This window comes from Tasmannia lanceolata, unplaced genomic scaffold (genome assembly GCF_043159265.1).
Source record: "Tasmannia lanceolata isolate RefF3 unplaced genomic scaffold, GAP_Taslan_0.1 ptg000019l, whole genome shotgun sequence".
Lineage (NCBI taxonomy): Eukaryota > Viridiplantae > Streptophyta > Magnoliopsida > Canellales > Winteraceae > Tasmannia > Tasmannia lanceolata.
The window spans coordinates 13723136-13750301 of NW_027518696.1; the positions used below are offsets into that span (position 1 = coordinate 13723136).

General features: G+C 39.0%; 1 protein-coding gene, 4 non-coding genes and 1 pseudogene across 5 annotated transcripts; 5 read left to right on the forward strand and 1 right to left on the reverse strand.

The window, feature by feature from the left end:
* Positions 1–553: 553 nt before the first annotated feature.
* LOC143852337 (uncharacterized) lies at positions 554–15539 on the reverse strand. Its single transcript, XM_077361724.1, has 5 exons — positions 15448–15539; positions 15191–15335; positions 14079–14437; positions 12780–12846; positions 554–658 (listed from the first exon to the last, which is right to left on the reverse strand). Exons 1-5 carry the CDS (start codon positions 15537–15539, stop codon positions 554–556), a joined length of 768 nt encoding a protein of 255 aa, XP_077217839.1.
* Positions 3622–3781, forward strand: LOC143853631 (U1 spliceosomal RNA). Its single transcript, XR_013237246.1, has one exon. It is a non-coding gene; the product is annotated as a U1 spliceosomal RNA (small nuclear RNA).
* Positions 6310–6507, forward strand: LOC143853638 (U2 spliceosomal RNA). The gene has a single exon (XR_013237253.1). It is a non-coding gene; the product is annotated as a U2 spliceosomal RNA (small nuclear RNA).
* A 3712-nt stretch (positions 15540–19251) lies between the features above and the next one.
* LOC143853636 (U1 spliceosomal RNA) lies at positions 19252–19405 on the forward strand. The gene has a single exon (XR_013237251.1). It is a non-coding gene; the product is annotated as a U1 spliceosomal RNA (small nuclear RNA).
* A 2521-nt stretch (positions 19406–21926) lies between these two features.
* LOC143853642 (U2 spliceosomal RNA) lies at positions 21927–22109 on the forward strand (annotated as a pseudogene).
* A 4645-nt stretch (positions 22110–26754) lies between these two features.
* Positions 26755–26914, forward strand: LOC143853632 (U1 spliceosomal RNA). Its single transcript, XR_013237247.1, has one exon. It is a non-coding gene; the product is annotated as a U1 spliceosomal RNA (small nuclear RNA).
* The last annotated feature ends 252 nt before the right edge of the window (positions 26915–27166 follow it).

Here is a 27166-nt window from a genome sequence, read left to right on the forward strand (position 1 = left end):
TTTTAGTTTTCTTTAATAAAATTCTTCAACATTCAAAGAAAAAATAGTGACATCTTGGAGAAAATACAGGTTTACTTCAAAAACCCCTTTCAAGAGAATTCTTTCTCGCCTCTAAAATCCGAGCGTGAGAGATCTTCACCTTCCTCTTTGAGAACTCTTTCAAAACCCTAGGTTTTAGCTTCTTCTTTTTCCTTCTTACTTGCCCCCAGCAAAGACTTCAAATCTTCAACGAATTAAGGTTCCAAACCCTATTAGTTTCTTTTTCCCCAAAAGCAAACCCTAGAAGAACACCACACAAAAATCCTTTTTTGGTATTTTTTGTGTTTCTTTCTTTCCTCTCACTTCTCTCTTTTACATTTTTCTCTTGGCCCTTTTTGGTTGCACAAATGCTCGGCATTCATTGGAATTTCAAATGCCGATGAATGCTGATTCCTTGTTTGGTTGCCAATTGGAAATCAGACAGCATGACTGCGGTCATCCAGAATGAGACTCAAAGTAATGAGGAGGTACTGGTCACAAACTTTAGCATATTACCGGGTTCCTTGAATAATACTCAATTGCTTTGATTGCCAATGATCTTTCTGTAGAACATTTGTTTTTGCGTTGTGCTCCTCTTAGCAACTACCATGCTACTCATTGATGGTTGTTGGTTCTCAAGCTGTAGCAATTAGTTGGGATAGAAATTATGAACCAAAAAAATGTGACTAGGAATGTACTTCCTTGCACAAACATGTGTTATGTGTTCGAGAAAATATGTTGGGGATAATGAACCTTGGTCGAGAGGCAGAAGAAAACAATGCTTCAAGGCGTGTTACATTGTCAATTTCCTTAAGATGATATTCGGCCCCACCAATTGAATGATATGCAAAGGTGATCCGCAAGTTCGCCTCCACCAAATACCCATGAAATAATACTTAAATTTATAAAATAAATTAGAAGGTCAACTCAACTCAACAAAGCGGCTAAATGAATCATTTAGAAAAAAATTCATGAAGAAGGTGAAAGGAATCTACCCGACTCTACTCCTGGCGTTAGTTGGGTTTTTCTACGTGGATCATTTTCTTCCATTCTATCCTATCATAGGTCATGTTCTCTATTATGTTCCTAGCTATCAAACCTTTCCATACTGCTTCTACCTCTTTTTACTTCATCAACTTGGCACGAGTCGTCTCTTCTCACTGGAGCATCCAAAGGCCTACGTTGGATATGTCCGAACCATCTTAAGCGGTGCTCTCTCATCTTCTCCTCAATTGGTGCCACTCCCACCTTTTTACGAATGTCTTCATTTTTAATTCTATCTAACCTTGTGTGGCCGCACATCCATCTAAGCATTCGCATCTCCGCTACGCTCATCTTATGCACATGCTGCTTCTTGGTGGCCCAACATTCTGAGTCGTACAACATGGTTGGCCTCACAACTGTCTTATAAGACTGTCCCTTCAACTTGGTAGGGATTTTATGGTCGCATAGAACTCCTGAGGCAAGCTTCCACTTCAACAACTTGCTCTTATTCTATGGTTAACATCCTCTTCAATTTCTCCTTCCTTATGTAGAATTGAACCAAGAGAAAGGAGACATTGAAGAGGATGTCAACCATAAAATAAATTAGAAGGTATTTTTGTAAAATAGAATGATAAAATTCGATTTAGGACACTCCCATGGGCTGTTAGTTGTCTGGATCCGATCGCAAATAATTTTGAATCCTATAATAAGGATCCGAATCATATTCATGGATCCTCGTAATGTGTCTAGATCTTTGTCCATTTAAATTCAGATTTGGATGGTCCATCGACCTGTCTGGTTCCATTGACAGCCCCACTCATCTATGAAGAGGCCACATAAAGAAGTAGAGGATCACATCTATTCTCGGTGCTGAGTGAGACATCGACCCTAAGTCCTTGTTTGGATTGCAAGAATTTTCTGAAAAAGTTCTATAAGGAAAAATATTTCTAAAATTTCCTACATTTTTAAACACAAAAAAGATAACTGGAACCAGCCCTATTTAATATTTACTTAGAGGACCTTCAAGCTATGATAGTATTCCTCTAAATTAACCATAATCAAATCATTTCCTTTTAAATTATAGAAAGAAGAAAATTCACCAAGAAATATTTCCATTAGAAATGTTTTTCTTGCAATCAAAACAGGGCCTAAAGGGTTGCAATATTGAGCATCTTCTCAGCTTGCCGAGTAAAGGAAATTAAGGAGTTCTTTCCATATCTAATACGTTAGAACGTTTGACACTGATTCCAAAATGAAACTCATGGATGGGAGATCAACTGTTGTTCGAATGTCTTTATCAACGGTGAACCTAGCCCAAGTTGCCAAGATGTTAAAACAAATACTCTTAGAGTAAGCTTTCAAATCATAAATGAAGCAATTATAGAAACATTTATAAGTTCATGAGAACCCATGTCATATATGAGGAAAAGGATTGTATGCTCGACCATACCTAAAGTTAGGTACAGTAGAGTGCCAAATCACATGGGTCCCCCATTTTTGGTGGGCATCTAAACCATTCATTTGCAAGGCCCCATCATAGATAGGGTGCATACCAAAAATCAGCACCATTGAATCATCATAACCTCTCCAAAACTGGAGGCCAAAATGGGCAGATTTGTGGACAAACACTGTCTGTCCATTTTGGCCTCCACAAATGGATGGGTTAGGATGATCCTATGGAGCTGATTTTTGGTATGCACCATATCTATGATGGGGCCTTGCAAATGAATAGTTTAGATGCCCACCAAAAATGGGGGACCCATGTGATTTGGCACTCTACCGTACCTAACTTTAGGTGCGGTCGAGCGTACAATCCTTTTCCTCATCATATATAGCTTTTTTTCAAATCATAAGTGGAGTGATTATAGAAACATTTATAAGTTCATGAGAACCCATATCATATATAGCTTTTTTGAAATCTGATCACTCCACATAAAGAGACTGTCCTTCATAAGGACCAAGCTTAAGCTTGCATAATCTAAACTACCATCATCCAAATTGAAGTATTGACCTCCTTTCCACACTTATCTCCAGCCCTTCGAACGGAGTCTTCGGATCAGAAACCCCTATGTCTTAGTCATGATCTATTCAAATTCTTATCAGTCAGATTGGTTTCAGAGTGTTCTTCGGATCGCACTTCTTGTCTTTCGGCCACAATCCATTTAAAGTCGAACCGTCCATCTGAGTGTCCAAGTAAGTATGCTCCATCTCTCTCTCTCTCTCAATTGCATTCGATGGATTACCTACAAGGCATCCATTGGTGTGGTGCTACGTAAATCCACATCTGCCAAGTGTTTTGTAGAGGGGTGGGCTATTGGCTAAGATTTAATGGGGCCTTCTAGATGAATGGTCCCGATCTTGTGATGGGCACTTGTAAGGTGTTTTTAAGTGATATATTCGCCCCCTTTCTTCCGGGGCCAGCCCCCTCGAGTGTATTTAAGACTACTCATTTACACTAAAAGGGGTGGTCATTTCCCTTCCCAGGCTGTACAGGTATATCTCACATCAATTTAGAAGGGGCAGTAATAGGGAGTTGTGAACATAGTCCCACATCGGATTTGGAGATAAATAGAAGAGAAGTAGGTGTGTACAAAAGAGAGGTGAGAAGAATAGTGAAGCATACTTACCTGGACGGGGTCTATCGGTGATCAAGAAGGCCGATTGCCTAGGACAGCTGCTTCCATTGCACTCTGGAGGAGAGCTGTCCTACCATCTCCCCAAGTGGGAGAGTGGACGTCATAATTTGTGTTAGAGAGGGTACGCGTTCGCGCGGCCCTTGCCAATCTACTGTTAAGTTTTTGCGCTATGTTTTAATCTCGAGTCTTAATTTACCATATCCATCGTCTTAATAATAATCCATACCATCTAGATGCTCTTCTTGGTTAGCGTAGGAATCATATGGATCCCATCCCCACAACCTATATCAGCAAGAGATCAACGGTTAAGACTTTTTTCATTACATCATCTTGGTCTTAAGCACAATCAACAGTTAGGATTTTGTTTGCTTCTTCTATATTGGTTATTAATATAGATCTTAGTCATGATTACATTTAAGGTTGCAACTTGGGTTGGGTTGGGTTTTACCTGACCTGAAATTGGGTTTAGAAATCATGGGTCTTGGGATGGGTCGGGTCGGGTCGGGTTACATTGAAAAGCCCGACCTAACCTCGGTCGGGTCCGGTTTAATGAAAAAGAAAACCCAAAACCCGACCCCTTAAATATCTCGTAAATTACATGCCAAATTATTATCAAGTAGATTAATATATAATTGAAGGAATGAAGGGATCCCTTGCAAAAACCAGCTTCAAGAGTGCCCCCATTAGTCAGTTTCAACAAAGTCAAAGCCTTTTCCGTTTATTGTGCGCAATCCACTTTTTCCGGCAGCATCATAAATGCACATTGATGAAAGTGACCAATGGGGTGCCCTTGAAGCTGGTTTTTGCAAAGGCGCCCTCTATTCTATCATTGCTCTAATGATTGTTTTCAATGAGATCATCAGGTTTTTTTATGTTGGGCCCAACAACTGAATGGCTTGGATCCTTATAAAGTGGGCCCATGGTACTTCTTAAAAATACGTGAAGCACATGCTGAAACCATATAAAATCTCACGCTAAAACAACCTCAAGACTTCGCCTGACACTGCTATCGGGATCAATGACCACAATCAACTCTAAGATCAAACATTGGGACATCTATGTGAAATCGAGACCGTTGAACATGATCATGAGGGGACCCCTTGGTCATGGTCCCATGCTGGCCGGAGTTATGTTAGACATCTATGTGACAAGCAGGCCTACAGTCATGCAATGATCATCTTGAAATGTACAGCTTGAATCATCCAATTATTGAGAATTTTGGATTCTTCAACAATCTGCTGTGGATCACTTCCATTGGTTTGGTGCTACCTTAACCCAAGATGTGCCAAGTATTCTGTTGAGGGGTGGGCTCTTGGTTAAGATTTCATGGGGCCTACCAGATGAAAGGTCCTTATCATGTGATGGGCAGCAACTTAAGCAGATCGTAGTATGATCTTAACCACTAAAGCTCTGTATGGTTGCCAGGGTTTTTTTGTTCCTGGGAGTTATGTGGGAGAAAAAAATACCCTGGGAGATAGGTGGGAAAAAAAAAAGTCCTGGAAGTATCCTGGTAAAATAAAAATCCCATGTTTAGTTATGTGGGAGAAAAAAAATACCCTGGGAGATATGGTGGGAAAAAAAAATACCCTGGGAGATATGGTGGGAAAAAAAAAACACCTTTGTTTGGTTGCTTGAACTGTTGGGTAGAAAAAAATTCTTCTCAAGCTTATTTTTGGTTCCTGAGTTTATTTTTGTTCCTGGAGTTATCTTGGGATGGGATGAAAAGGCAATCATTACAAAAGTGGGATTAAAAAATCCACCCCACAAGTAATCATTACAAGAGTGGTATTAAAATAAACCTAGTGCTAAAAGGCAACCAAACAGAGCATAAGAGTTTTAACATGCATGGCCACCTATCGGGATTGCTTTACAAGGAGCTATACCGAAACCTTCTCCAGGAGGTTGGCCACCTATCCTAGATCTTCCCATTTCCAAGAAGATCCCGGGCTCGATCCGGTTTATTATCAAGGGCAACGAAGTTCAATTCAAGAGACCGCAACAGAGTGGAGCAGCCGCGACACGAAGTCCTTCTCTCACTTCGGAAAGATTGATCAGTCTTTTTTTATGATGACCCACAACCCTTTGATTGGTAGAAGTTATATTATGCCATCTATATTAAATTTCTAAGGGTTATGATCATCATATTGAGACAACTATTGGTTCAGCGGCCAATTTAAGTTGGGCCAAACAAATGAATGGTTGGGATCATCAATTATTGTGGGGCTCCACTGCATTTTTCGGGTGTCCTCATGTATACACAGACAATCAAACCCACTGGATTTTTCTGACATCAGGTACATTTGCCCCCCGTTTAGTCGTTGATACACTGGCGCCGGGTGGCGCCCAGTGACCAAAAGGGGCGTAAATATCACTTCCCTTAATTAATCATGGATGTATGATCATCCAATAAGGGTATTCGTTATGGCAACTGGACAGACTTGTGGTTGCCAATAAGATCAACGGATCAGATCACATCCCATCAAACAAATGGGCCCAAAAAATGTCACATAGGTTTGATCCTGATAGCCTAATTTTCCATTTACCGTTGTAGTTTTATACCACAGCCTGATATAGTATTTCCCACTACAGGTTTAGTCCCACATCGGAAAAGAAGCAGAAATGTAGTGGAAAAAGGTGTCTATAAAAGGAACGGGTTGAGAATTATGAAAGCATACCTTTCTCGGCCTTTTGGCTAAGATCAAGTGTAGTATCTGTTCTTATCAGTTTAATATCTGATACGTGGCCCATCGGGTCACATGATATTAATCTAATTTTTTTTGGGGTAGGGTCCACCACCAGTAGCTTGCTATTGGGGGCCCTTATGCGTCGCCCATGCGTTGCACTACTGCACGGGCCTGGCGCACCCCTCCAAAGTCTAATTCAAAATTTCTACAATATGTTATAGTCTGAAGATTGTTCCTACTAAGAGAATCGTAGGGGAATTTAGCAGGATTAGCTATTCGGTTTCTTTCAGTTTCTATCGGGTTTAAAATAATTGGCCCCTTTCCATTGAGGTGAAAACGGTGGGCCCACCCTATTAATGGATTATGAAAACATGGGTTTGGGGGGAAATGGTGAGCCCACTGAAGTGATGGGTATAAAATGATGGGTCCCATCATACACATGGGTTTATATTAGCCTATTAGGCCCCTACCATATAGAAAACATGACATGTAAAATGTGAGGCCTCCCATACTATGGTTGTAAAATGATGTGCTCACCTTAACAAGTGTGTAGTATGTGTAGAGAACTGAATGAAATAGGAACCCCTTCAATTTTCAAATGCCACCCCCATCACTATGTTTTGATACTTTAGTGTTTCGGTTCGGCAAGGGTTCAAACTGAAACCGATCTGAACTGAATTGAACATCGGTTTGGTTCTATCGAACCGAAATTTGAATCGGTTTGATTTACCCAAACCGAAACCGAATTTTCGGTTCGGTTTCGGCCCTGTTCGGCCAATTTTGCCTGGCCTAATTATGGTTAATTAAGAGGGATATTATAATAAAATGAAAGCCCTTCAATTAAAAGTTCCATCGGGTTGGTTCAAGTTATCATTTTTTGAGGGTAAAAAAAAAAAAAAAACAGAAATTTTAGAGATAATTTTTCTTTCCAAACTTTTCCACAAAATTTCTGCAATCCAAAAAAGGCCTTAAATACATTACATTCCAACCCAAGAATCTTCAAATTGGTTCCCCCATGATTTATATTACGAACTCCCCCCGCCCCCGGGTAAGAAATAAAAAGCATAAAGTAGATAATAATCTATATTCTAAACTAAAAAGGTCCAGAAATTGCAAGAGCCCCAACAGGAGATGCATCTTAAGTAAAAGATTCTACCCCCAAGCGCGCACACATGATTCCACCAACACCGTCAATAAAATAATTTTGGCCTTATTGGAGGTTCATTTGGTATGCTGATTTGGACTTCATCATAAACTATTTCTCGAGTTCTGTTAATATTGTATGGCGTTGCAATGTAATTGGAGTTTGTCACTCAAGCGTTAGTCTTAAATGGTGCATTTTTACTCATTAACATATTCATCCATGTTTTCAATTCTCACTTTGAGAATTTTGTCTGTTTTTCTACAGTGTTAAAATAAATTGTATTTGCTTAAAAAATGTGTTATTCAAGTTTTGGCCATTCCTTCATCCGATCTCCACCTTGAATCCATGAAATAGCCCTCTTGTGCTTCTTATGGGAACTGTTAAAAACTTTCCTGAATTTAGGCTGCCTAGATCTAAATATAGGGACCACGTTGTCCGTATCACATATTTGGATAATATATACTGAAGCTGGAGGCCATGGATCTTCCTAATGAATCTTATGTACCTTAGTATACGGATGCAGATCATGGAATTTAACACAATCATGGTTCGTTAAATGGTTAGGAAGCAGAACCGTTGCGCTCTGTTCATTGATGCTAGTGCATGTGGTTGTTCATCTATGTCTATGTTACGTGGTGTAGAATAAAATACGTTATATTTTGCGGAATTTTCTCTCTAGTTGTTTGATATGGATGAGTCTTAGAGATAAGGGTTATCTAGATTTGCTTGAGTAGGAGTTTAAGAAGTGCTCAAGTGGGTTTTCTATAAATAACATGTGAGTATTTTTTTTTCAAGGGAATGGAGAATTTCAAAGTAAGAACTCTGTTTTTTTAGCACAAAAGAGGACTTTCCCTTCCCTCGAAGTGGGTCAAGAGGCTAATCTTCCTTTAAGAAGATCAATCACACTATGGATCAATTTGGGTTCGTAGCAATTGGTATCAGAGCAAGTCGAGCTGGTCATATGTTGAGTAAAATTGAAGAAAAATGAATCAATTAGATGAGACAATGAGGGAGATAAAAAGGCATCTAGCTTCTATGAATGTCAAGTATAATAAGATGGCATTTTCGCATGGCATGAAAATAGAAGAGCCCACATGTTTGAAGAAGTTGAATGAAAAGTTCAACCGGAGCAGGATCGAGAAGGCTTGTATGGAAAAAAAGAAAAAAAGAAAAGGAAAAATTGGAGAAAAGAAGAAAAAAAAAAATAGATTGAAGATAAAGAAAAAGCCACAAAAGAAAGCCATCGATGATTTTCAGCGATGTCGATTTCGAAAATGTCGTCGTTGAAAATTCTGTCATTCCTCTCTACCTGTCCAACGTCATCAAGAAGATCTCTCCACCCACAACCATCCGTGCATCGACATCCCAATCATTCCAAAAAAACACATAGAAGGAACTTTGATGAACATCATGATGACTAGGGGTGTAAACGGATCGAATTCGGAGCGGATATTGCTATATCCGAATTCGATTACAGTATACACTATCGGAATTCGGATTCGGATTTGACGGATATTTAATATCTGTTACCGAATTCGTATCCGCCAGATATTGTTCGAATTCGGATATTATCCGTATCCGTTTATCCGGTAAATTCGAACATTTTATTGTAGCACTTTATCTTTTTTCTCCTTCTTACTCCTCGAATGAATTTTCCAAACCCTAAAACTAGACCTCTACATTCTCTTCACAAAATTAACTCTTAAACCCTAAAATATATGAGATCCTCTTCTTCCTTTTAAAACAAAGTCAGAGAGAAAGAGAGGTGATGGGGATGGATGATGGTGTTGGTAGTAGTCATTGATCTTTGGAGTGTCCTTATATGATGGAATGGGTTTGGGCTATTTTGAACAAGAGAAGTGAGAGTGCTGATGGTGGAAGATGAAGAGAAATGGGGATGGAGATGGGGATTGGGTTAGAGATTGAGGTGATTAGCGGTGATGGAGGTGGCTGTGAAAAGGTGGAGAGGGGCGGCGGTGGATTTTAGTGGGGTTGGAGGCACCAAGGAATGCCGAAGAGGTGTCTCAGCCTCCTCCTTTCTCCTCTCTCTTGCTTGCTTCTCTTTGCAAACCTTAGAAGTCCCCTATTTTAATTGCATTTTGGGTTTTTTTATAACCCTAAGTTGGAAAATTAATCTGAGCCGTCCATTTACCATTAATGACATAGATGGGCTTTTTGCTTTAGAATTCTCTAGAAGCTATGCTATCTTCTTTCAATCACCATCATCCATTTGTCTCTTTCATCCTACAACCCACATTTGTTGCTTCATAAAGAAGCCATGTCAAACTCCAAGAATTCCCTTAAAATGAGAGATTACTTCATTTCCTACCCAAAACACTTTTTGTTTTGTTTTTTTTTCTTCTAAAAAGAAAATTCACTTTTCTTTTAGAAACAAAAGATAGTGGGCATTACTAAAAATAAATATTAATAATATTATTAATAATAAATAAAAAGGATTTACTTCTCGGATTCGGATGTTAAACGGATCGGATATACCATTTACCAGATTCGCATCCGCTAAGAGCCGGATATCTCATAAACGGATTCGGATAATATCCGCTTGAAACGGATTCGGATAATATCCACTTTAAACGGATTCGGATGCGGACGGTAATCGAATTTCCGAATATCCATTTACACCCCTAATGATGAGATCAGTATGAAAATAGAACTGTCTCTACCCATGATGATGACATATGAAATTGTGACTATTCGCAAGATGCAGAGAGAGAGAGAGAGAGAGAGAGAGAGAGAGAGAGAGAGAGAGAGAGAGAGAGAGAGAGAGAGAGAAAGTCCAAAAAAAGATTTCATTTTTCACCCCCAACCTTGAGGATAAGGGTGAATTCAAGGCGGGTGGAATGTTGCGTGCCTAGATGGGTCCCATCTAAGGTAGAATAAATTATTTTATATTTTTTGGAGTTTTCTCTCTAGTTGTTTGGTATGGATTAGACTCTTAGAGATAAGGGTTATCTAGATTGGTTTGGGTAGGAGTTTTAGAGGAAGTGATCAAGCGAGTCTTCTATAAATAACATGAAAGTAGTCTTTTTTAAGGGAATGAAGAATTTCAAACTCGAAATTGTGTTTTTGCACACAAAGGAGGACAAACGTTTCCCTCGAAATGGGTCAGGAGAGGCTCATATTCACTCTTAGAAGATCAATCTTGTTGTGAACCAATTTGGGTTCGTAACAATAATGATACGGTCCTGAGTGGGGCCTGCCTAGGTATGAGACTAGGTGGGACCCAGCCTGGTATGGGACAGGTTAAAAAGGCCTAGCCTAATACGTTTGATCAGCTCTGGAGCTTTTGGCGTATTGGTTAGGTACCCAACATTTGGTATCAAAGCACTCACCACGTCCTGTGTTTGAGATTATTTTTCCTTTGCTTACCAAACCAATCACACACTCTCCTTGGGGTCCTCTCAAATCTATCTCTCACCAGCCCTCCCTACGTATCTCGCGTAGAGTAAACGCCTTTCAAGGTTGCCAAATATGCCCTTAAAGTAATTAAATGTATTTTTATCTCTGTTTTTTTTTTTTTTTTGGTAAAAGAATGCATTCGGTCAAAAAAGAAATGCTTTTAGAAAGCTCGCAAACGAACGCTCGAAACAAAAACAAATTGTTTTGCATTAATCTTAATGGCAAGGCATCTTTGTAACATCAGATTAAGATCACATCATATGGGTCATTTCATGTGGATTTATGTGGATATATTCACTAAAAAGAATCCGCTTGATCACTATATATGTTCTACATTGTATTCAAGTTCCATAACTAAGATCACAACTTAATAAGTATAATTTGAGTAGTAAACTCATAAATCTAAGACCTCCATTTTGAGCTGCAAATATTCACCGTTGGGTGATGAACAAGAATTGGATGGAGAACTCATTTTTTAAGCATGAAAAAGATAACTGGAACCGACCCTATTTAATATTTACCTAGAGGATTGGAATCCACAACTCAAAATCCCAACAATTGTAGTTTTCCCTAGTAATCTATGCAATTATTTTCCTCTAGAACTTCTTCGTTTAGGAATTGCAGCCAAGGATGGTAAGACATTTACCAGCCAGGTACTTTATTTCTACTATTTACAAGGAGGATATGTCCATGCCATTAAGAATTATGTTCATGTACACGATGAAAAGTAAAAGTGGAATAGGACATCTCAACAATGGAGATGGAGTCCTAGAGACTTTGATTCCATTCTTGATAGCACCAACCCAACAATTATTTCTAATATAGCAATTCTCACACAAAAGAAGTCCACTTTTCAACTGCATCTCATCCAAAGAACTAACTTTGGGGTGGGTCCCACAATCTAGAGGACAGATTCTTTATGGGTTTAATCTCATCTTGGCTTGCAACCTCAAAAAAAGGACTTAGAAGCTAATTGTAACAGAAAAGACAAACTGGGTTTCAGCAAGTACTAAAATATGGTAGTGCCAATATCAGTCGCCTGATGAAAATATTGACTATTATTTTTTCAGGTTTTTTGCTAATTTTAAGAAAATTTCAACTTCACGTAAAATGCACCTAGATCAAATAAAAAACAACCAGAGTTCAATTGGATGGATATCTTTGTGATATATCTATTCTATGAATTGTTAGATTTTGTGAAAAATAATCCGAACTCAATTGGGTGCGTACATGTTTCAACAATCCCAACGTATCAAGTGGCCCCTGTTGGAATTTCAAATAATTTATTTGGTGTTTCAATGATCAAAATGATTTCCATATAACCCGGACAAACTTTTAATCAATTTAGGGGCCGTTTGGATATGCAGATTTTAGAATCCTGGTTTTAATTTGAAAACAGTGTAAAAGAGGGTTCATGATCAAGCTGTTGTATGCTGTCTTAACAAAACCTGAAAATATGGGAGGATCTGCTACTCTCTTGCTGACGGAAAGAAGGACGAGAGGTAAAAAACGAATAAAAACGACGGCTGGTCTGCTTCTTTTCGTCTCTTAGCTACAGTTTTGAAGAAATATCAAATATCTGAGTATAAAATATATATATACAGCATATATAATACTGAGTATAAAATAATAGCATTGAGAAAAGGGTGTGATTTTAAATTATTCCTTTTTAATATTGGGCGATGATTTTTTCGCACCCGCATCCCAGTAGGATAATGCGCCCTCCTTTTAACACGATCCAACGCCAAAAAGTGTTAAAAGTCTGCCCACAATTCACGTTAAAGGGGGGGGGGCGCATTATCCTATAGGGGGCGGGAAAATCATCTACCTTAATATTTTGTTGAAATTCGATTTCTTTTTTAAATAAAAGCAAAAGCGGGATCAAATGTGGATTACCGAATAAAGGAAGGGATCTACGCGGCCGCCTGCACCCGACCGCTTGACTTCTTCTAATTTCAGCAGCCTGGAAATTAATTTACAATTGTTAGAATATATAAAGGGAAATGATATCCCCCTCCCACACCCACACCAACCCCGTTATTCATTAAGTTTTAAAAGCAAAGAAAAATGTTAAAGGGGTGAATTTATCCTCAAGCAGTGAACCATTCTCACAGAAAACATTAGGAGAGAGCGGGGTATCATTTCCCTATATAAATGATAATGAATTAGATTAAGAAAATGACTTGATTTACGAGTAAACTGAATCATTTTTTCACATCAATTTCAAAGGAGAGTTGCATTAAAAAAAAAACCTCCTGCATGGGCTTGTCTCTAATACGTTTCGTTATTTTGACAAAAGCTAGGGGCAAAGTTGGAGTACGTTGCATAAAAGACGAATGACTTGTCACGTATTAATGTCATTTAACAGCTTTAAAATTGAAAAGGCTTCAACTCAAACCCTGAAACATGGGGCCCACCCTAGATTTTGTTCGAGTTGAACGAACTGCCGCATATTTCGATTACTCGCAATTGCACTCCCATTTTTTAATAATAACACTCCTCTCTTAAGTTTTTTGCTTCTATAATTAGTTGTTACAATTTGTTACAATTTCAAAAGGGAAATGAGATATTTTGCGAAAAAATAAAAAATCAAGGGAAATGATATATTCGCCCCCCTTATTAATTGGGACAGCCCTCTCTAGTGTATTTATGACCATGGTTTCAAATTTCGGTTTCAGAATTAGTTTCGGTCCTCACCTATATCGAAATTTCGGCCAAAATCCGATGAAATCAATTAAAATAATATTTTAACATTGAATAATGAACAAAATCTAGTTTTTTGGGTGAAATTCCTTAAATTTCGGAAGAAATTTTGCAACGTTTCGGGTGTACCCGATTTCGATTTCGGTCTCGACAGAAATTTTGGATTTTGGTCGAAATTTAAAACCACATTTACGACTACTCTTTTAGACTACAGGGGTCAAGGGACAAAAGTATCATTATTCATTTCCCTTTCAAAAGGGCTATAAATAAATAATCAGTAAGTTGCTTAATAAAACGTAGAGTGCCACCATCAACTGAGGGGATTGGTGATACATTTATGAAGGTGAAGGCCATTTACGTGTGTAGATTCTCCTACTTTTTGCTGTTATATTCAGTTGGAGTTCCTTTCTTTTCGTTAAAGGTCAGAGAGTGAGACATCTTTTTAAACTTTCCACGGTAGTAAGTAGAGAGAGAGAGAGAGATTTGACTCACATTCTCAAAGCTTTGCTAGTGTCAGGGCTATTGCCAAATGCTTCTCGAATCCTAACCTCCGAAGCCCAACAACCTGAAAGAAATTCCAAGATAGCTTCGGCTCGGCTCCGTAGCCGAGCCGAATAGGTCCAGCCTTCCCTTTTTCCACCTCTAAACACATTCTCACGACGAGTGGATGATTTCTTCATCACTCTCAGCTGACGTCGGCTCACCACGCTGCAAACCGAGCTCGAAGTACTCGAAATCACTGAATTTTCTTCTTTTTCCGGCACTGGACGGCTTACTTTCCAGCTCCAGCCGGAGATAAACTTCCTACTATGTGAAGCGCGATAGATCTTGGAACGCGTCCTTCTCACCACCTGGAAAAAAAAATTTAGAAGAATAAAGAAGAAACTTCAAATGAGCTACCAAGATCTGATCCTTAACACAGATTTCACTAAATTTCTTCAGAAATCAATCAAAATTAGATCTACAGATCGTAAGTAGATTTTATGCCAAAATTAGATCTAGTTTTCATCAGAGATCAGTACTTAATGCAAAACTCCAAAACGAGATACCTTGATCTGGTCATTATTACAGATTTTTTCTACAGAAGTACTTAAATTTCTTCAGAAATTAATCAAAAACAGATCTGATAAGTTGAAATTCTAAAAGAAGATTCGAGTTTCAAAAATTAGATTGGCGCAGTTGAGATTTCAAAAGACTTTTTCTAATTTCCGTAGAAGATAAATGGAAAAGTAGACGTAATTTCACTAAAAGAGCTATAACTACTCAGATCTACAGATCGTAGGCAAAGTTAATGCCGAAATTAGATGCGCAATCAGTGAGGAGTTTTAAACAGAGATCTGTAGTGCATGCAAAACTAAAAAAGAAAAGCAAATGTAAATGTACACAAAAAGCTAAAACGAGGATCTGTTTAGTTAAGATTGAATAATCCGAACTCATACATACATATAGTAAATAGAAAGTAATTTTCTGGCATCTGTTGAGATACTGACAATGTTTACAGAGATCTGAAACAGTTGTACAGATCCATTCATGAAATGACTCAGATCTGAAGATGAAGTTCAGATCTACAGATTGTAAACAAAGAACTGAAATTAAAAAATTACCTTGAACTTCTTCTCAAGGTACAAAGCAGCAATTGCGAGAATTCTTAGCGGATCTGGTCGAATCTCTTCAGATGAATCATTGCTAGTAAGAGAAGAAGAACAGGAACTGTAGACACTTAGATGCTGATCTTCCTTGCACTTATTCCTGAATAAAAAAACCATTAAAGCAGCTGAAATCACAAACAAAAAAAAAATACAGAATGAATAGAGAGAGAGAGAGAGAGAGAGAGAGAGAGAGAGAGAGAGAGAGATTTCACCTGTAAGAAGGAGGAGAGAGGGGTTTGGAAGAGGAGAGAAGAAGAAGAGCTTTTGCCGCTGTTCTCTCGAGCGGGGATGAAAATGTTTCCATATTCCCGACAAATCGGGCAGAGGGAATTTTTTTGAATTTCCAGTTGGAGGCGGGATCAAAAAAATTTATTTTTTTTACTTTTCCAATGTAGTGTTTATAAACCTTTGCCCAAATTTCGGAAATGCCCGTATAATATAATTAGGGAGATGACAAATTCGCTCGCACCCCCTCTAGGATTATTAGCACCCTTAACATGATTTGACGTCAAAAAGCGATAAAGTAGTTACCCTCCTTTTGACGCTTTCTGACGTCAAATTACGTTAAATGGATGCGCATTTGTCATGTCCCTATAATTAAATGACGCTTTCTGACGTCAAATTACGTTAAAGAAATGTGGAATCCAATATCTTTGAGAGGAAAATCAAATAGTGATAATAAATGGCAACCGTTTAATGATAGGAAACTAAAAAGAAATGAGTCCTTTTACTTTTATGCTCTGTTTGGTTGCCGGGTTTTTTTTGTGCCTGGGAGTTTTGTGGGAGAGTAAGTTAAATTTTGGTCCCATCCCATGTTTGGTTGCCTTTTAGCACTAGGTTTATTTTAATCCCACTCTTGTAATGATTACTTGTGGGGTGAATTTTTTAATCCCACTTTTGTAATGATTGCCTTTTCATCCCATCCCAAGATAACCCCAGGAACCAAAATAAACTCAGAAACCAAAAATAAGCTTGAGAAGAATTTTTTTCTACCCAACAGTTCAAGCAACCAAACAAAGGTTTTTTTTTCTCCCACCATATCTCCCAGGTATTTTTTTCTCCCACATAACCAAACATGGGATTTTTATTTTACCAGCATACTTCCAGGACTTTTTTTTTTCCCACCTATCTCCCAGGGTATTTTTTTCTCCCACATAACTCCCGGGAACAAAAAAAACCCGGCAACCAAACAGAGCATTATGTTTTTCATTTTTTGGTGCAACCAGAAGGACTCTAACATCAATGACTACAAGAAATCAACCATTTGGATTTTCTTAGGCTCTGTTTGGCATTTGGATGTTACTTATTCTTGTTACATTACATTACTTTCCTTTTTTTCCCTCTTGATTTGAAAGAAAAGTGAAACAATGAGAAATGACTTTGTTTGGAAATTGTGCAAGCCGACATGGAATATGCCACATCTTATATATATATAAGTAAAGCGGAATCCTCTAAGCCGACATGATTTTTTTTCTCTTTTCCTTCGAGTCTTTTTTCACTCATTTGTTTTGCTATGAAAGTGGGGTTCAATGACAAGTCCGATTCTTCTATAACTCATGTTTTTGGTGTAAGTTGCATGTAAATGCATCTTATCTTAGCTTTTAGTGATTTTTATTAATCTTTTTCATATATGGAGGAATAGTAATTCAAGAATATATTGCACTCTTTATTTTTTTATTTTTTTTCCTTTTCAATCTAAATTAACATTCGATCCGTGCATCGCACGGGTCTGTAACTAGTTGAATAGTAAATGACAAACTAACAAAGTTAGGAAAAAGAAAATACATACGATTTGTAAATACCCCATTTTGCCTCGCCCCAATTGACAATATTATGTTGCGACGACTCCAATGGTGGACACCAACTCCTCGCATCGAGTTAAGAATCTTTGTAGTCCTCAAACCCTAGGCATCTAGGAAAAATCCTGAAACATACTGCCCACCCAAAAAAATACTATACAAAACTACTAATATCCCAGAAATATCACACTCAATATAAACGTAAAGCCTTAGTCTCACCAGTCCACGAAAATCCAACATACTCCATAATTAGGACTTTTGCAATCACAAATCTCTTTGCGATTGAAAACAATCCAACAAACACACTTCCTAACATAAATCACCCGCACGGGGGCTTCCCTCTAAGCAGAACGCTCCCCCACCGATGCATTTGTAGATGCCACGTACAGCTTTGGCAGATCACTTAGCCCCATTCATCTTTGGAAGCCCATCAAAACTCCCTCTAGGAGATATCATATTGCCCAAAACGCCCCAGACCCTTAGGTTAGGGGCTTATAAAAGCTCGAAACCCAAGGTAATCACAAAGATTGATTGCTCGTCCTTGGTACTAAAGCCCCAAGATCAATAGCTATAGAAAGTTCCCCTGGAACAATTTGTGCTATTTGAAGGCCACAAGGATAAGAGAAGACTGAGAAGTTGAAACCACGCCCTCATTTCACTAAGGGTGTCAACGGATCAACCTCGGATCGAATCCGTTCAAATTCGTTATTGCACAGATCGGATTCATAATGTTCTTCAGCTCCTACTTACAGTGTCTCAGTCTTGATGCATTTCAAAGAGTACAAATTACCATCATAGGAACATTATTGGTTCCTGGTCGGAGCAATAGGATATAAGAAAATTTTAATTCAGGGAAGTGATATATCCGCTCATTTTTTTTACTTGGAACAGCCAGCAGTAGTGTATCTATGATCGCAGTGGGGCCGGTGTACATCATGTGGGAAGGATTCAATGGACATGATTGCCACGTACACTGTAGCGGGCTGTCCCATGTGAAGAAAAGGGGTGAATTTATCATTTCCCTAAGGTGACGATTTCTTCGCCCCCTGTAGGATAATACGCCCCCTTTTTAATGTGATTTGACGTCAAAATGTGTTAAAGTCTGCCCACAATTCACCTTAAAAGAGGAGAGGGGGGCATTATCCTACAGGGTCGAAAAAAATCATCTCCCTAATTATTAGAGCTCAACTATATTTTGGTATAATGATATTTAGCCTGGTACATGATATTCACTACAGGGATTGCAAGCTGAGGCTTATTTTATCATAGTATAGACATGATATCCTCTGTTCCAACCTTTATTCTTGGATAAAATCAGAAAATTGGTGAACAACAGACTAGGTGGTTTCAAGATAAACTTTATCCAACAGGATAACTAATTCAATGAGCAACTTATCTCGGGATTAGTCAATATATAATTGCATGTTTTCCTGCTTAGATAAAATCTCACCACAACAACCATATCCATCAGGAGGCCAGCATTGTCTTTTAACATATTAGTCTTCCAAGTCCCTCAATTCTACAAGGAATGAGAGATCAACTGTTGTTCGAAAGTCTTTATAAACGGTGAACCTCGCCCAAGTTGCCAAGAGGTTAAAACAAGCACTCTTCCAGTAAGCTTTCAAATCATAAATGGAGTTATTATAGAAACATTTATAAGTTCATGAGAACCCATTTCATAGCTTTTTTGAAATCTTCTCACTCCACGTAAAAGACAGAGCTTAATCTTACATAATCTAAACTAGCATCATCCAAATTGAACTATTGATCTCCTTCCTAAACTTATCTCCAGGGCTGTGATCATAGTCTTCAAATCAGATCCACCTATGTCTTAGTCACGGTCCATTCAAATTCTTATCAGTCGGATCTGTTTCAGAGTGTTCTCTGGATCCTACTTCCCGGTCATAAACCATTTCAAATCGAACCGTCCATCTGAGTGTAGAGGTTAGTATGCTTCATCTCTTTCTCTCTCGCTGTCTCTCTCTCACACACACACTGGGTGTGGTGCTACCTAAATCCAACGTCTGCCAAGTGTTATGACCACTCATTTACACTACAAGGGGTGGTCATTTCCCTTCCCACGCTGTATATGGATATCTCACATCAATTTAGAACGGGCAGTAATAGGGAGTTGTGAGCATAATCCCACATCGGATGTGGAGATAAATGGAAGAGAGGGAGGTATGTACAAAAGAGAGGTGAGAAGAGACATGAAGCATACTTACCTGGACGGGGTCTATCGGTGATCAAGAAGGCCGATTGCCTAGGGCAGTTGCTTCCATTGCACTTTGGAGGAGAGCTGTCCTACCATCTCCCCAAGTGGGAGAGTGGACGTCATAATTTGTGTTAGAGAGGGCCGCGCGAGGCCTAGGGCAGTTGCTTCCATTGCACTTTGGAGGAGAGCTGTCCTACCATCTCCCCAAGTGGGAGAGTGGACGTCATAATTTGTGTTAGAGAGGGCACGCGCTCGCGCGGCCCTCGCAAATCTTAATTGAAGTATTTGTTGTCTCATTTAATCTTGACCTTTAAGTATCTGTTGTTTCATTTAATCTTTACTGTTAATTTCCCAAATCTAAGAAGAAAATGCAGGGAAGTGACTAATCCGTGTACATGGAAATCAGGATAGTTTATTACTTACAATCAAACCCATCAAACTATCAAGTTGTCCATCATGGTTAGCCAAGAAATCATGATGTCATCTGGATCGTTGATTTGGTAGACATTATTTGTCACACAAAGAGACATGGTTGTTCTGATCAGTTTGGTTAATGAGGACCCCATCCCTCCAACCTTATTGTCACTAGGGGTGTCAACGAACCCACGTCGGATCGGATCCACCTATGTCACGATTCATTCAATTTCTTATCGTTGAATTGGATTCGAAGTGTTACCACCTATGTCTTAGTCACGATTCATTCAAATTTATTATCAGTCGAATTGGATTCAAAGTGTTCTTCGGATCCTATTTCCTACGTCCCAGTGATGTGACGATCCATTTTCCTACTTACATTTTACAGAGTTCAAATTCTCAAAAGAGGGCGAATGCAAATGTGACCAGGAGCTACGAGGGTGAGCCACAGCATTGCCTGTGGGCTAGGGACTTTAGCGTCAATTCTTAGTGAAGGAAGATAAGAGCCAAAGTTTATCTCCTGGTCACCTCCTACCATCAATGAGATAAAGGTTAACATTGATGCATCCCTTGATGCTAATGGGGGGGGGGGGGGGGGGGGGGGGGGGGGCATTGGGGGCATTCTCAGAATTAATGATGGGTCTGGTATAACAATGCTTTCACTTCTCACAGATCCGGAGGAGATATTTGGGCTGGAGCTTCTTGCTATAAAAAATGGCATTGAGCTGGCCCTGCGCCATAGTTCTCATAGGATTTGGATTGAATCAGACTCTTCTTACGCAGTTGACATTGTAAAGAAATCCGCAAAGTACCCCTGGAATCAGAATAACAGAGTCCACCAAATCCACAATCTCCTGGAAAATCACCCATGTGTGGAGGGAAGGAAATACTGCTGCCGATATCCTCTCCAAAAGAGGCTTCCCGGCAAAAGGAGAAGATTTGTGTATGAGTGTGATCACTCCATCTTTCCTTTTATGCTAGCCTTTGGGTGCTAGCCTCTTGGCTTTTTAGCCTTTCGATCCTTATGTATTTTCTTCTTGCTTGCTAATATATTCTGGTCGGGGTCTTGCCTAACCCCAGCTTACTCCCCCCCAAAAAAAGGAAGATAAGACTTAAGAGGGTACCCTGAGAGAGAAGAATGAAAAACACTAAAAATAGGAATTGTTCCAAAAAAATGTAGGACTTATTTTCACTAAAATACCCCTAAACCATTAATTAAAGTTATAAACTAGAGTGTATTTTCATAAAAGAGTATAATAAAATTGGATTTAGGACTCTCCTGCCGACTATTGTGGGTTGTCTGGATCCCATTGGCAATAATTTCGGATCCTTTGATAGCGTCCTGAAATGTTTCCATGGATCCTGGTAATGTGTCTAGATCGATCTTGTCCATTTAAGTTCGATTCGGATGGCCCAATGGACCGTTTGAGTCCACTGACCCGCCTAATTGTCAGCAAGAAATCAATGGTAAAGACTTTTTTTCATTACATCATCTTGGTCTTAAGCACGGTCAACGGTTAGGATTTTGTTTGATCCTATCGTATTGGTCTTAATATCGATCTCAGTCATGACTACAGTACTTATAAGCGTCTGTTATATAACAAATTTTTATAGGGTGTCTGCACGTACTTACAGATTTAAAAAAAATACTAGACCATGATCTAATCATCTAAACCATTGATTTGTTGGGCAGAAACATAAATAGCCCTTGCCCTGAAAATCATCTCCATAAGATGATCGTAACCATCCAATGTGTATTGGGTGGCACATTATAGAGACCTCTATAGATCAGAGGGTTATGATCATCATATCCGAAATTTCTAGAAGCTCACCAAGGAATGATCAAAAACAAAAATAAATTGTTTTGCATTAATCTTAGGGAAATGATATCTACACCAAGGTGTTTCGATAAACAAGCGCTCCACTTGTTTGTCGTGTAGTATTTATAGGGTTTAAAGAGCTTTTTGAGAACCGTAATATCCTCTGAAATCCCTTTTTACATTGTGGAAATAAATTTTCGGGCACAGCCTTTTACATTGTGGCCCATCAAATGGACGGTTTAGATCATCCTATGGTGTAAGCAGTACAGTACTGCCCCTTGGATTTTGATCCAAAGAGAAGTAAAAAAAAGGGGGTTTGACTTGGGAGAAATTATATGGTGGCCGACTGTGAAAACAGGTATGTTGGATCAAAAATCAAGGGGAGAGTTTTTTCTCTCTCTGCCCTTGTTGGTGAGACGGTCATATAAAAACTCATCAAAGCAATACCTTTCTCGGCCTTTTGGCTAAGATCAAGTGTAGTATCTGTTCTTATCAGTTTAATATCTGATATGTGGCCCATCGGGTCACATGATATTAATCTAATTGTTTTGGGGTAGGGTCCACTACCAATAGCTTGCTGTTGGGGGCTCTTACGCATCGCTCTGCACGGGCCTGGCGCACCCCTCCAAAAATTTCAGTTCTATTGTTGAAGTCTAAAGATTCTTCTCACACAAGATAATCGGGAGATGATATTTTCACCCCCTGCATTACACATCAAGAAGGAATTTCGAGGATGATTTCTGTGATGGTCTGTTGCATCTGAAAGTAGCCACAGAGGCTCATTCACGAGGTGGTTGCTGTTAGATGCAACAGGCCATCTTATGTAAAGAATCCCTCTTGAATGCCCAAAAATGTCCACCTCGTAAACTTATCTACAAGCATGGTTTTAAATTTCAACCGAAATCAGAAATTTCGGTCCAAAATTTCGGATTTCAGTGAGGAATGAAACTAAATGGTACTGAAATCAAAATTTACCAAATTTCGTTCGAAATTTCGTTAATTTCGAGAATTCAATCCAAATTTATAATAAAATAATACTTTTTTATTCCGTTAAAATATTTCAAACGATTTCGGTAATTTCGATCGAAATTTCATCTAAAAAATCCGGGATTTCATGCGGCAGTACCACATTTCGCCCAAAATTTCAAGATTTCGGCTAAAATTTCGGTTTTGGATAACTCCGAAATTTTAGCCAAAACTGAAATTTAAAACCATGTCTACAAGAATGTCCCAGCAACCATCTGACAACAAACTTATCTTAGAGATGAAGATTGGAATACTCTGGACATTTTTGGGTCCTATTGGGGTAGCCGATTCAAATGAAGCGGAGATGCGGGCGGCGTACAACGGAATATTGATGTTGGCTCAATGGTGGTTAAATGATGTTATAGCAATCTAGCAGAGGGTCATTCTTCAAATGTGATTAAGTGGTTGGATGAAATATCGGACTGAGTGATGGGTCTCGCTATATCATTTCACCATATTAGGAGGTCGGCAAATTCTGAGGCCGATTTGTTAGCTAGGGAAGGGTGCTCAATGTTGGAGTTGAAAGTATTTGATTTCCTTCCTCCTCTTGTTGTATCATTGGGGTGGTTTGATATTGTTTTGTTCTTCTTTGGTCATCTCAATCGGTGGGGTTTCCCCTTGTTATTTTAGTTTTCTTTAATAAAATTCTTCAACATTCAAAGAAAAAATAGTGACATCTTGGAGAAAATACAGGTTTACTTCAAAAACCCCTTTCAAGAGAATTCTTTCTCGCCTCTAAAATCCGAGCGTGAGAGATCTTCACCTTCCTCTTTGAGAACTCTTTCAAAACCCTAGGTTTTAGCTTCTTCTTTTTCCTTCTTACTTGCCCCCAGCAAAGACTTCAAATCTTCAACGAATTAAGGTTCCAAACCCTATTAGTTTCTTTTTCCCCAAAAGCAAACCCTAGAAGAACACCACACAAAAATCCTTTTTTGGTATTTTTTGTGTTTCTTTCTTTCCTCTCACTTCTCTCTTTTACATTTTTCTCTTGGCCCTTTTTGGTTGCACAAATGCTCGGCATTCATTGGAATTTCAAATGCCGATGAATGCTGATTCCTTGTTTGGTTGCCAATTGGAAATCAGACAGCATGACTGCGGTCATCCAGAATGAGACTCAAAGTAATGAGGAGGTACTGGTCACAAACTTTAGCATATTACCGGGTTCCTTGAATAATACTCAATTGCTTTGATTGCCAATGATCTTTCTGTAGAACATTTGTTTTTGCGTTGTGCTCCTCTTAGCAACTACCATGCTACTCATTGATGGTTGTTGGTTCTCAAGCTGTAGCAATTAGTTGGGATAGAAATTATGAACCAAAAAAATGTGACTAGGAATGTACTTCCTTGCACAAACATGTGTTATGTGTTCGAGAAAATATGTTGGGGATAATGAACCTTGGTCGAGAGGCAGAAGAAAACAATGCTTCAAGGCGTGTTACATTGTCAATTTCCTTAAGATGATATTCGGCCCCACCAATTGAATGATATGCAAAGGTGATCCGCAAGTTCGCCTCCACCAAATACCCATGAAATAATACTTAAATTTATAAAATAAATTAGAAGGTCAACTCAACTCAACAAAGCGGCTAAATGAATCATTTAGAAAAAAATTCATGAAGAAGGTGAAAGGAATCTACCCGACTCTACTCCTGGCGTTAGTTGGGTTTTTCTACGTGGATCATTTTCTTCCATTCTATCCTATCATAGGTCATGTTCTCTATTATGTTCCTAGCTATCAAACCTTTCCATACTGCTTCTACCTCTTTTTACTTCATCAACTTGGCACGAGTCGTCTCTTCTCACTGGAGCATCCAAAGGCCTACGTTGGATATGTCCGAACCATCTTAAGCGGTGCTCTCTCATCTTCTCCTCAATTGGTGCCACTCCCACCTTTTTACGAATGTCTTCATTTTTAATTCTATCTAACCTTGTGTGGCCGCACATCCATCTAAGCATTCGCATCTCCGCTACGCTCATCTTATGCACATGCTGCTTCTTGGTGGCCCAACATTCTGAGTCGTACAACATGGTTGGCCTCACAACTGTCTTATAAGACTGTCCCTTCAACTTGGTAGGGATTTTATGGTCGCATAGAACTCCTGAGGCAAGCTTCCACTTCAACAACTTGCTCTTATTCTATGGTTAACATCCTCTTCAATTTCTCCTTCCTTATGTAGAATTGAACCAAGAGAAAGGAGACATTGAAGAGGATGTCAACCATAAAATAAATTAGAAGGTATTTTTGTAAAATAGAATGATAAAATTCGATTTAGGACACTCCCATGGGCTGTTAGTTGTCTGGATCCGATCGCAAATAATTTTGAATCCTATAATAAGGATCCGAATCATATTCATGGATCCTCGTAATGTGTCTAGATCTTTGTCCATTTAAATTCAGATTTGGATGGTCCATCGACCTGTCTGGTTCCATTGACAGCCCCACTCATCTATGAAGAGGCCACATAAAGAAGTAGAGGATCACATCTATTCTCGGTGCTGAGTGAGACATCGACCCTAAGTCCTTGTTTGGATTGCAAGAATTTTCTGAAAAAGTTCTATAAGGAAAAATATTTCTAAAATTTCCTACATTTTTAAACACAAAAAAGATAACTGGAACCAGCCCTATTTAATATTTACTTAGAGGACCTTCAAGCTATGATAGTATTCCTCTAAATTAACCATAATCAAATCATTTCCTTTTAAATTATAGAAAGAAGAAAATTCACCAAGAAATATTTCCATTAGAAATGTTTTTCTTGCAATCAAAACAGGGCCTAAAGGGTTGCAATATTGAGCATCTTCTCAGCTTGCCGAGTAAAGGAAATTAAGGAGTTCTTTCCATATCTAATACGTTAGAACGTTTGACACTGATTCCAAAATGAAACTCATGGATGGGAGATCAACTGTTGTTCGAATGTCTTTATCAACGGTGAACCTAGCCCAAGTTGCCAAGATGTTAAAACAAATACTCTTAGAGTAAGCTTTCAAATCATAAATGAAGCAATTATAGAAACATTTATAAGTTCATGAGAACCCATGTCATATATGAGGAAAAGGATTGTATGCTCGACCATACCTAAAGTTAGGTACAGTAGAGTGCCAAATCACATGGGTCCCCCATTTTTGGTGGGCATCTAAACCATTCATTTGCAAGGCCCCATCATAGATAGGGTGCATACCAAAAATCAGCACCATTGAATCATCATAACCTCTCCAAAACTGGAGGCCAAAATGGGCAGATTTGTGGACAAACACTGTCTGTCCATTTTGGCCTCCACAAATGGATGGGTTAGGATGATCCTATGGAGCTGATTTTTGGTATGCACCATATCTATGATGGGGCCTTGCAAATGAATAGTTTAGATGCCCACCAAAAATGGGGGACCCATGTGATTTGGCACTCTACCGTACCTAACTTTAGGTGCGGTCGAGCGTACAATCCTTTTCCTCATCATATATAGCTTTTTTTCAAATCATAAGTGGAGTGATTATAGAAACATTTATAAGTTCATGAGAACCCATATCATATATAGCTTTTTTGAAATCTGATCACTCCACATAAAGAGACTGTCCTTCATAAGGACCAAGCTTAAGCTTGCATAATCTAAACTACCATCATCCAAATTGAAGTATTGACCTCCTTTCCACACTTATCTCCAGCCCTTCGAACGGAGTCTTCGGATCAGAAACCCCTATGTCTTAGTCATGATCTATTCAAATTCTTATCAGTCAGATTGGTTTCAGAGTGTTCTTCGGATCGCACTTCTTGTCTTTCGGCCACAATCCATTTAAAGTCGAACCGTCCATCTGAGTGTCCAAGTAAGTATGCTCCATCTCTCTCTCTCTCTCAATTGCATTCGATGGATTACCTACAAGGCATCCATTGGTGTGGTGCTACGTAAATCCACATCTGCCAAGTGTTTTGTAGAGGGGTGGGCTATTGGCTAAGATTTAATGGGGCCTTCTAGATGAATGGTCCCGATCTTGTGATGGGCACTTGTAAGGTGTTTTTAAGTGATATATTCGCCCCCTTTCTTCCGGGGCCAGCCCCCTCGAGTGTATTTAAGACTACTCATTTACACTAAAAGGGGTGGTCATTTCCCTTCCCAGGCTGTACAGGTATATCTCACATCAATTTAGAAGGGGCAGTAATAGGGAGTTGTGAACATAGTCCCACATCGGATTTGGAGATAAATAGAAGAGAAGTAGGTGTGTACAAAAGAGAGGTGAGAAGAATAGTGAAGCATACTTACCTGGACGGGGTCTATCGGTGATCAAGAAGGCCGATTGCCTAGGACAGCTGCTTCCATTGCACTCTGGAGGAGAGCTGTCCTACCATCTCCCCAAGTGGGAGAGTGGACGTCATAATTTGTGTTAGAGAGGGTACGCGTTCGCGCGGCCCTTGCCAATCTACTGTTAAGTTTTTGCGCTATGTTTTAATCTCGAGTCTTAATTTACCATATCCATCGTCTTAATAATAATCCATACCATCTAGATGCTCTTCTTGGTTAGCGTAGGAATCATATGGATCCCATCCCCACAACCTATATCAGCAAGAGATCAACGGTTAAGACTTTTTTCATTACATCATCTTGGTCTTAAGCACAATCAACAGTTAGGATTTTGTTTGCTTCTTCTATATTGGTTATTAATATAG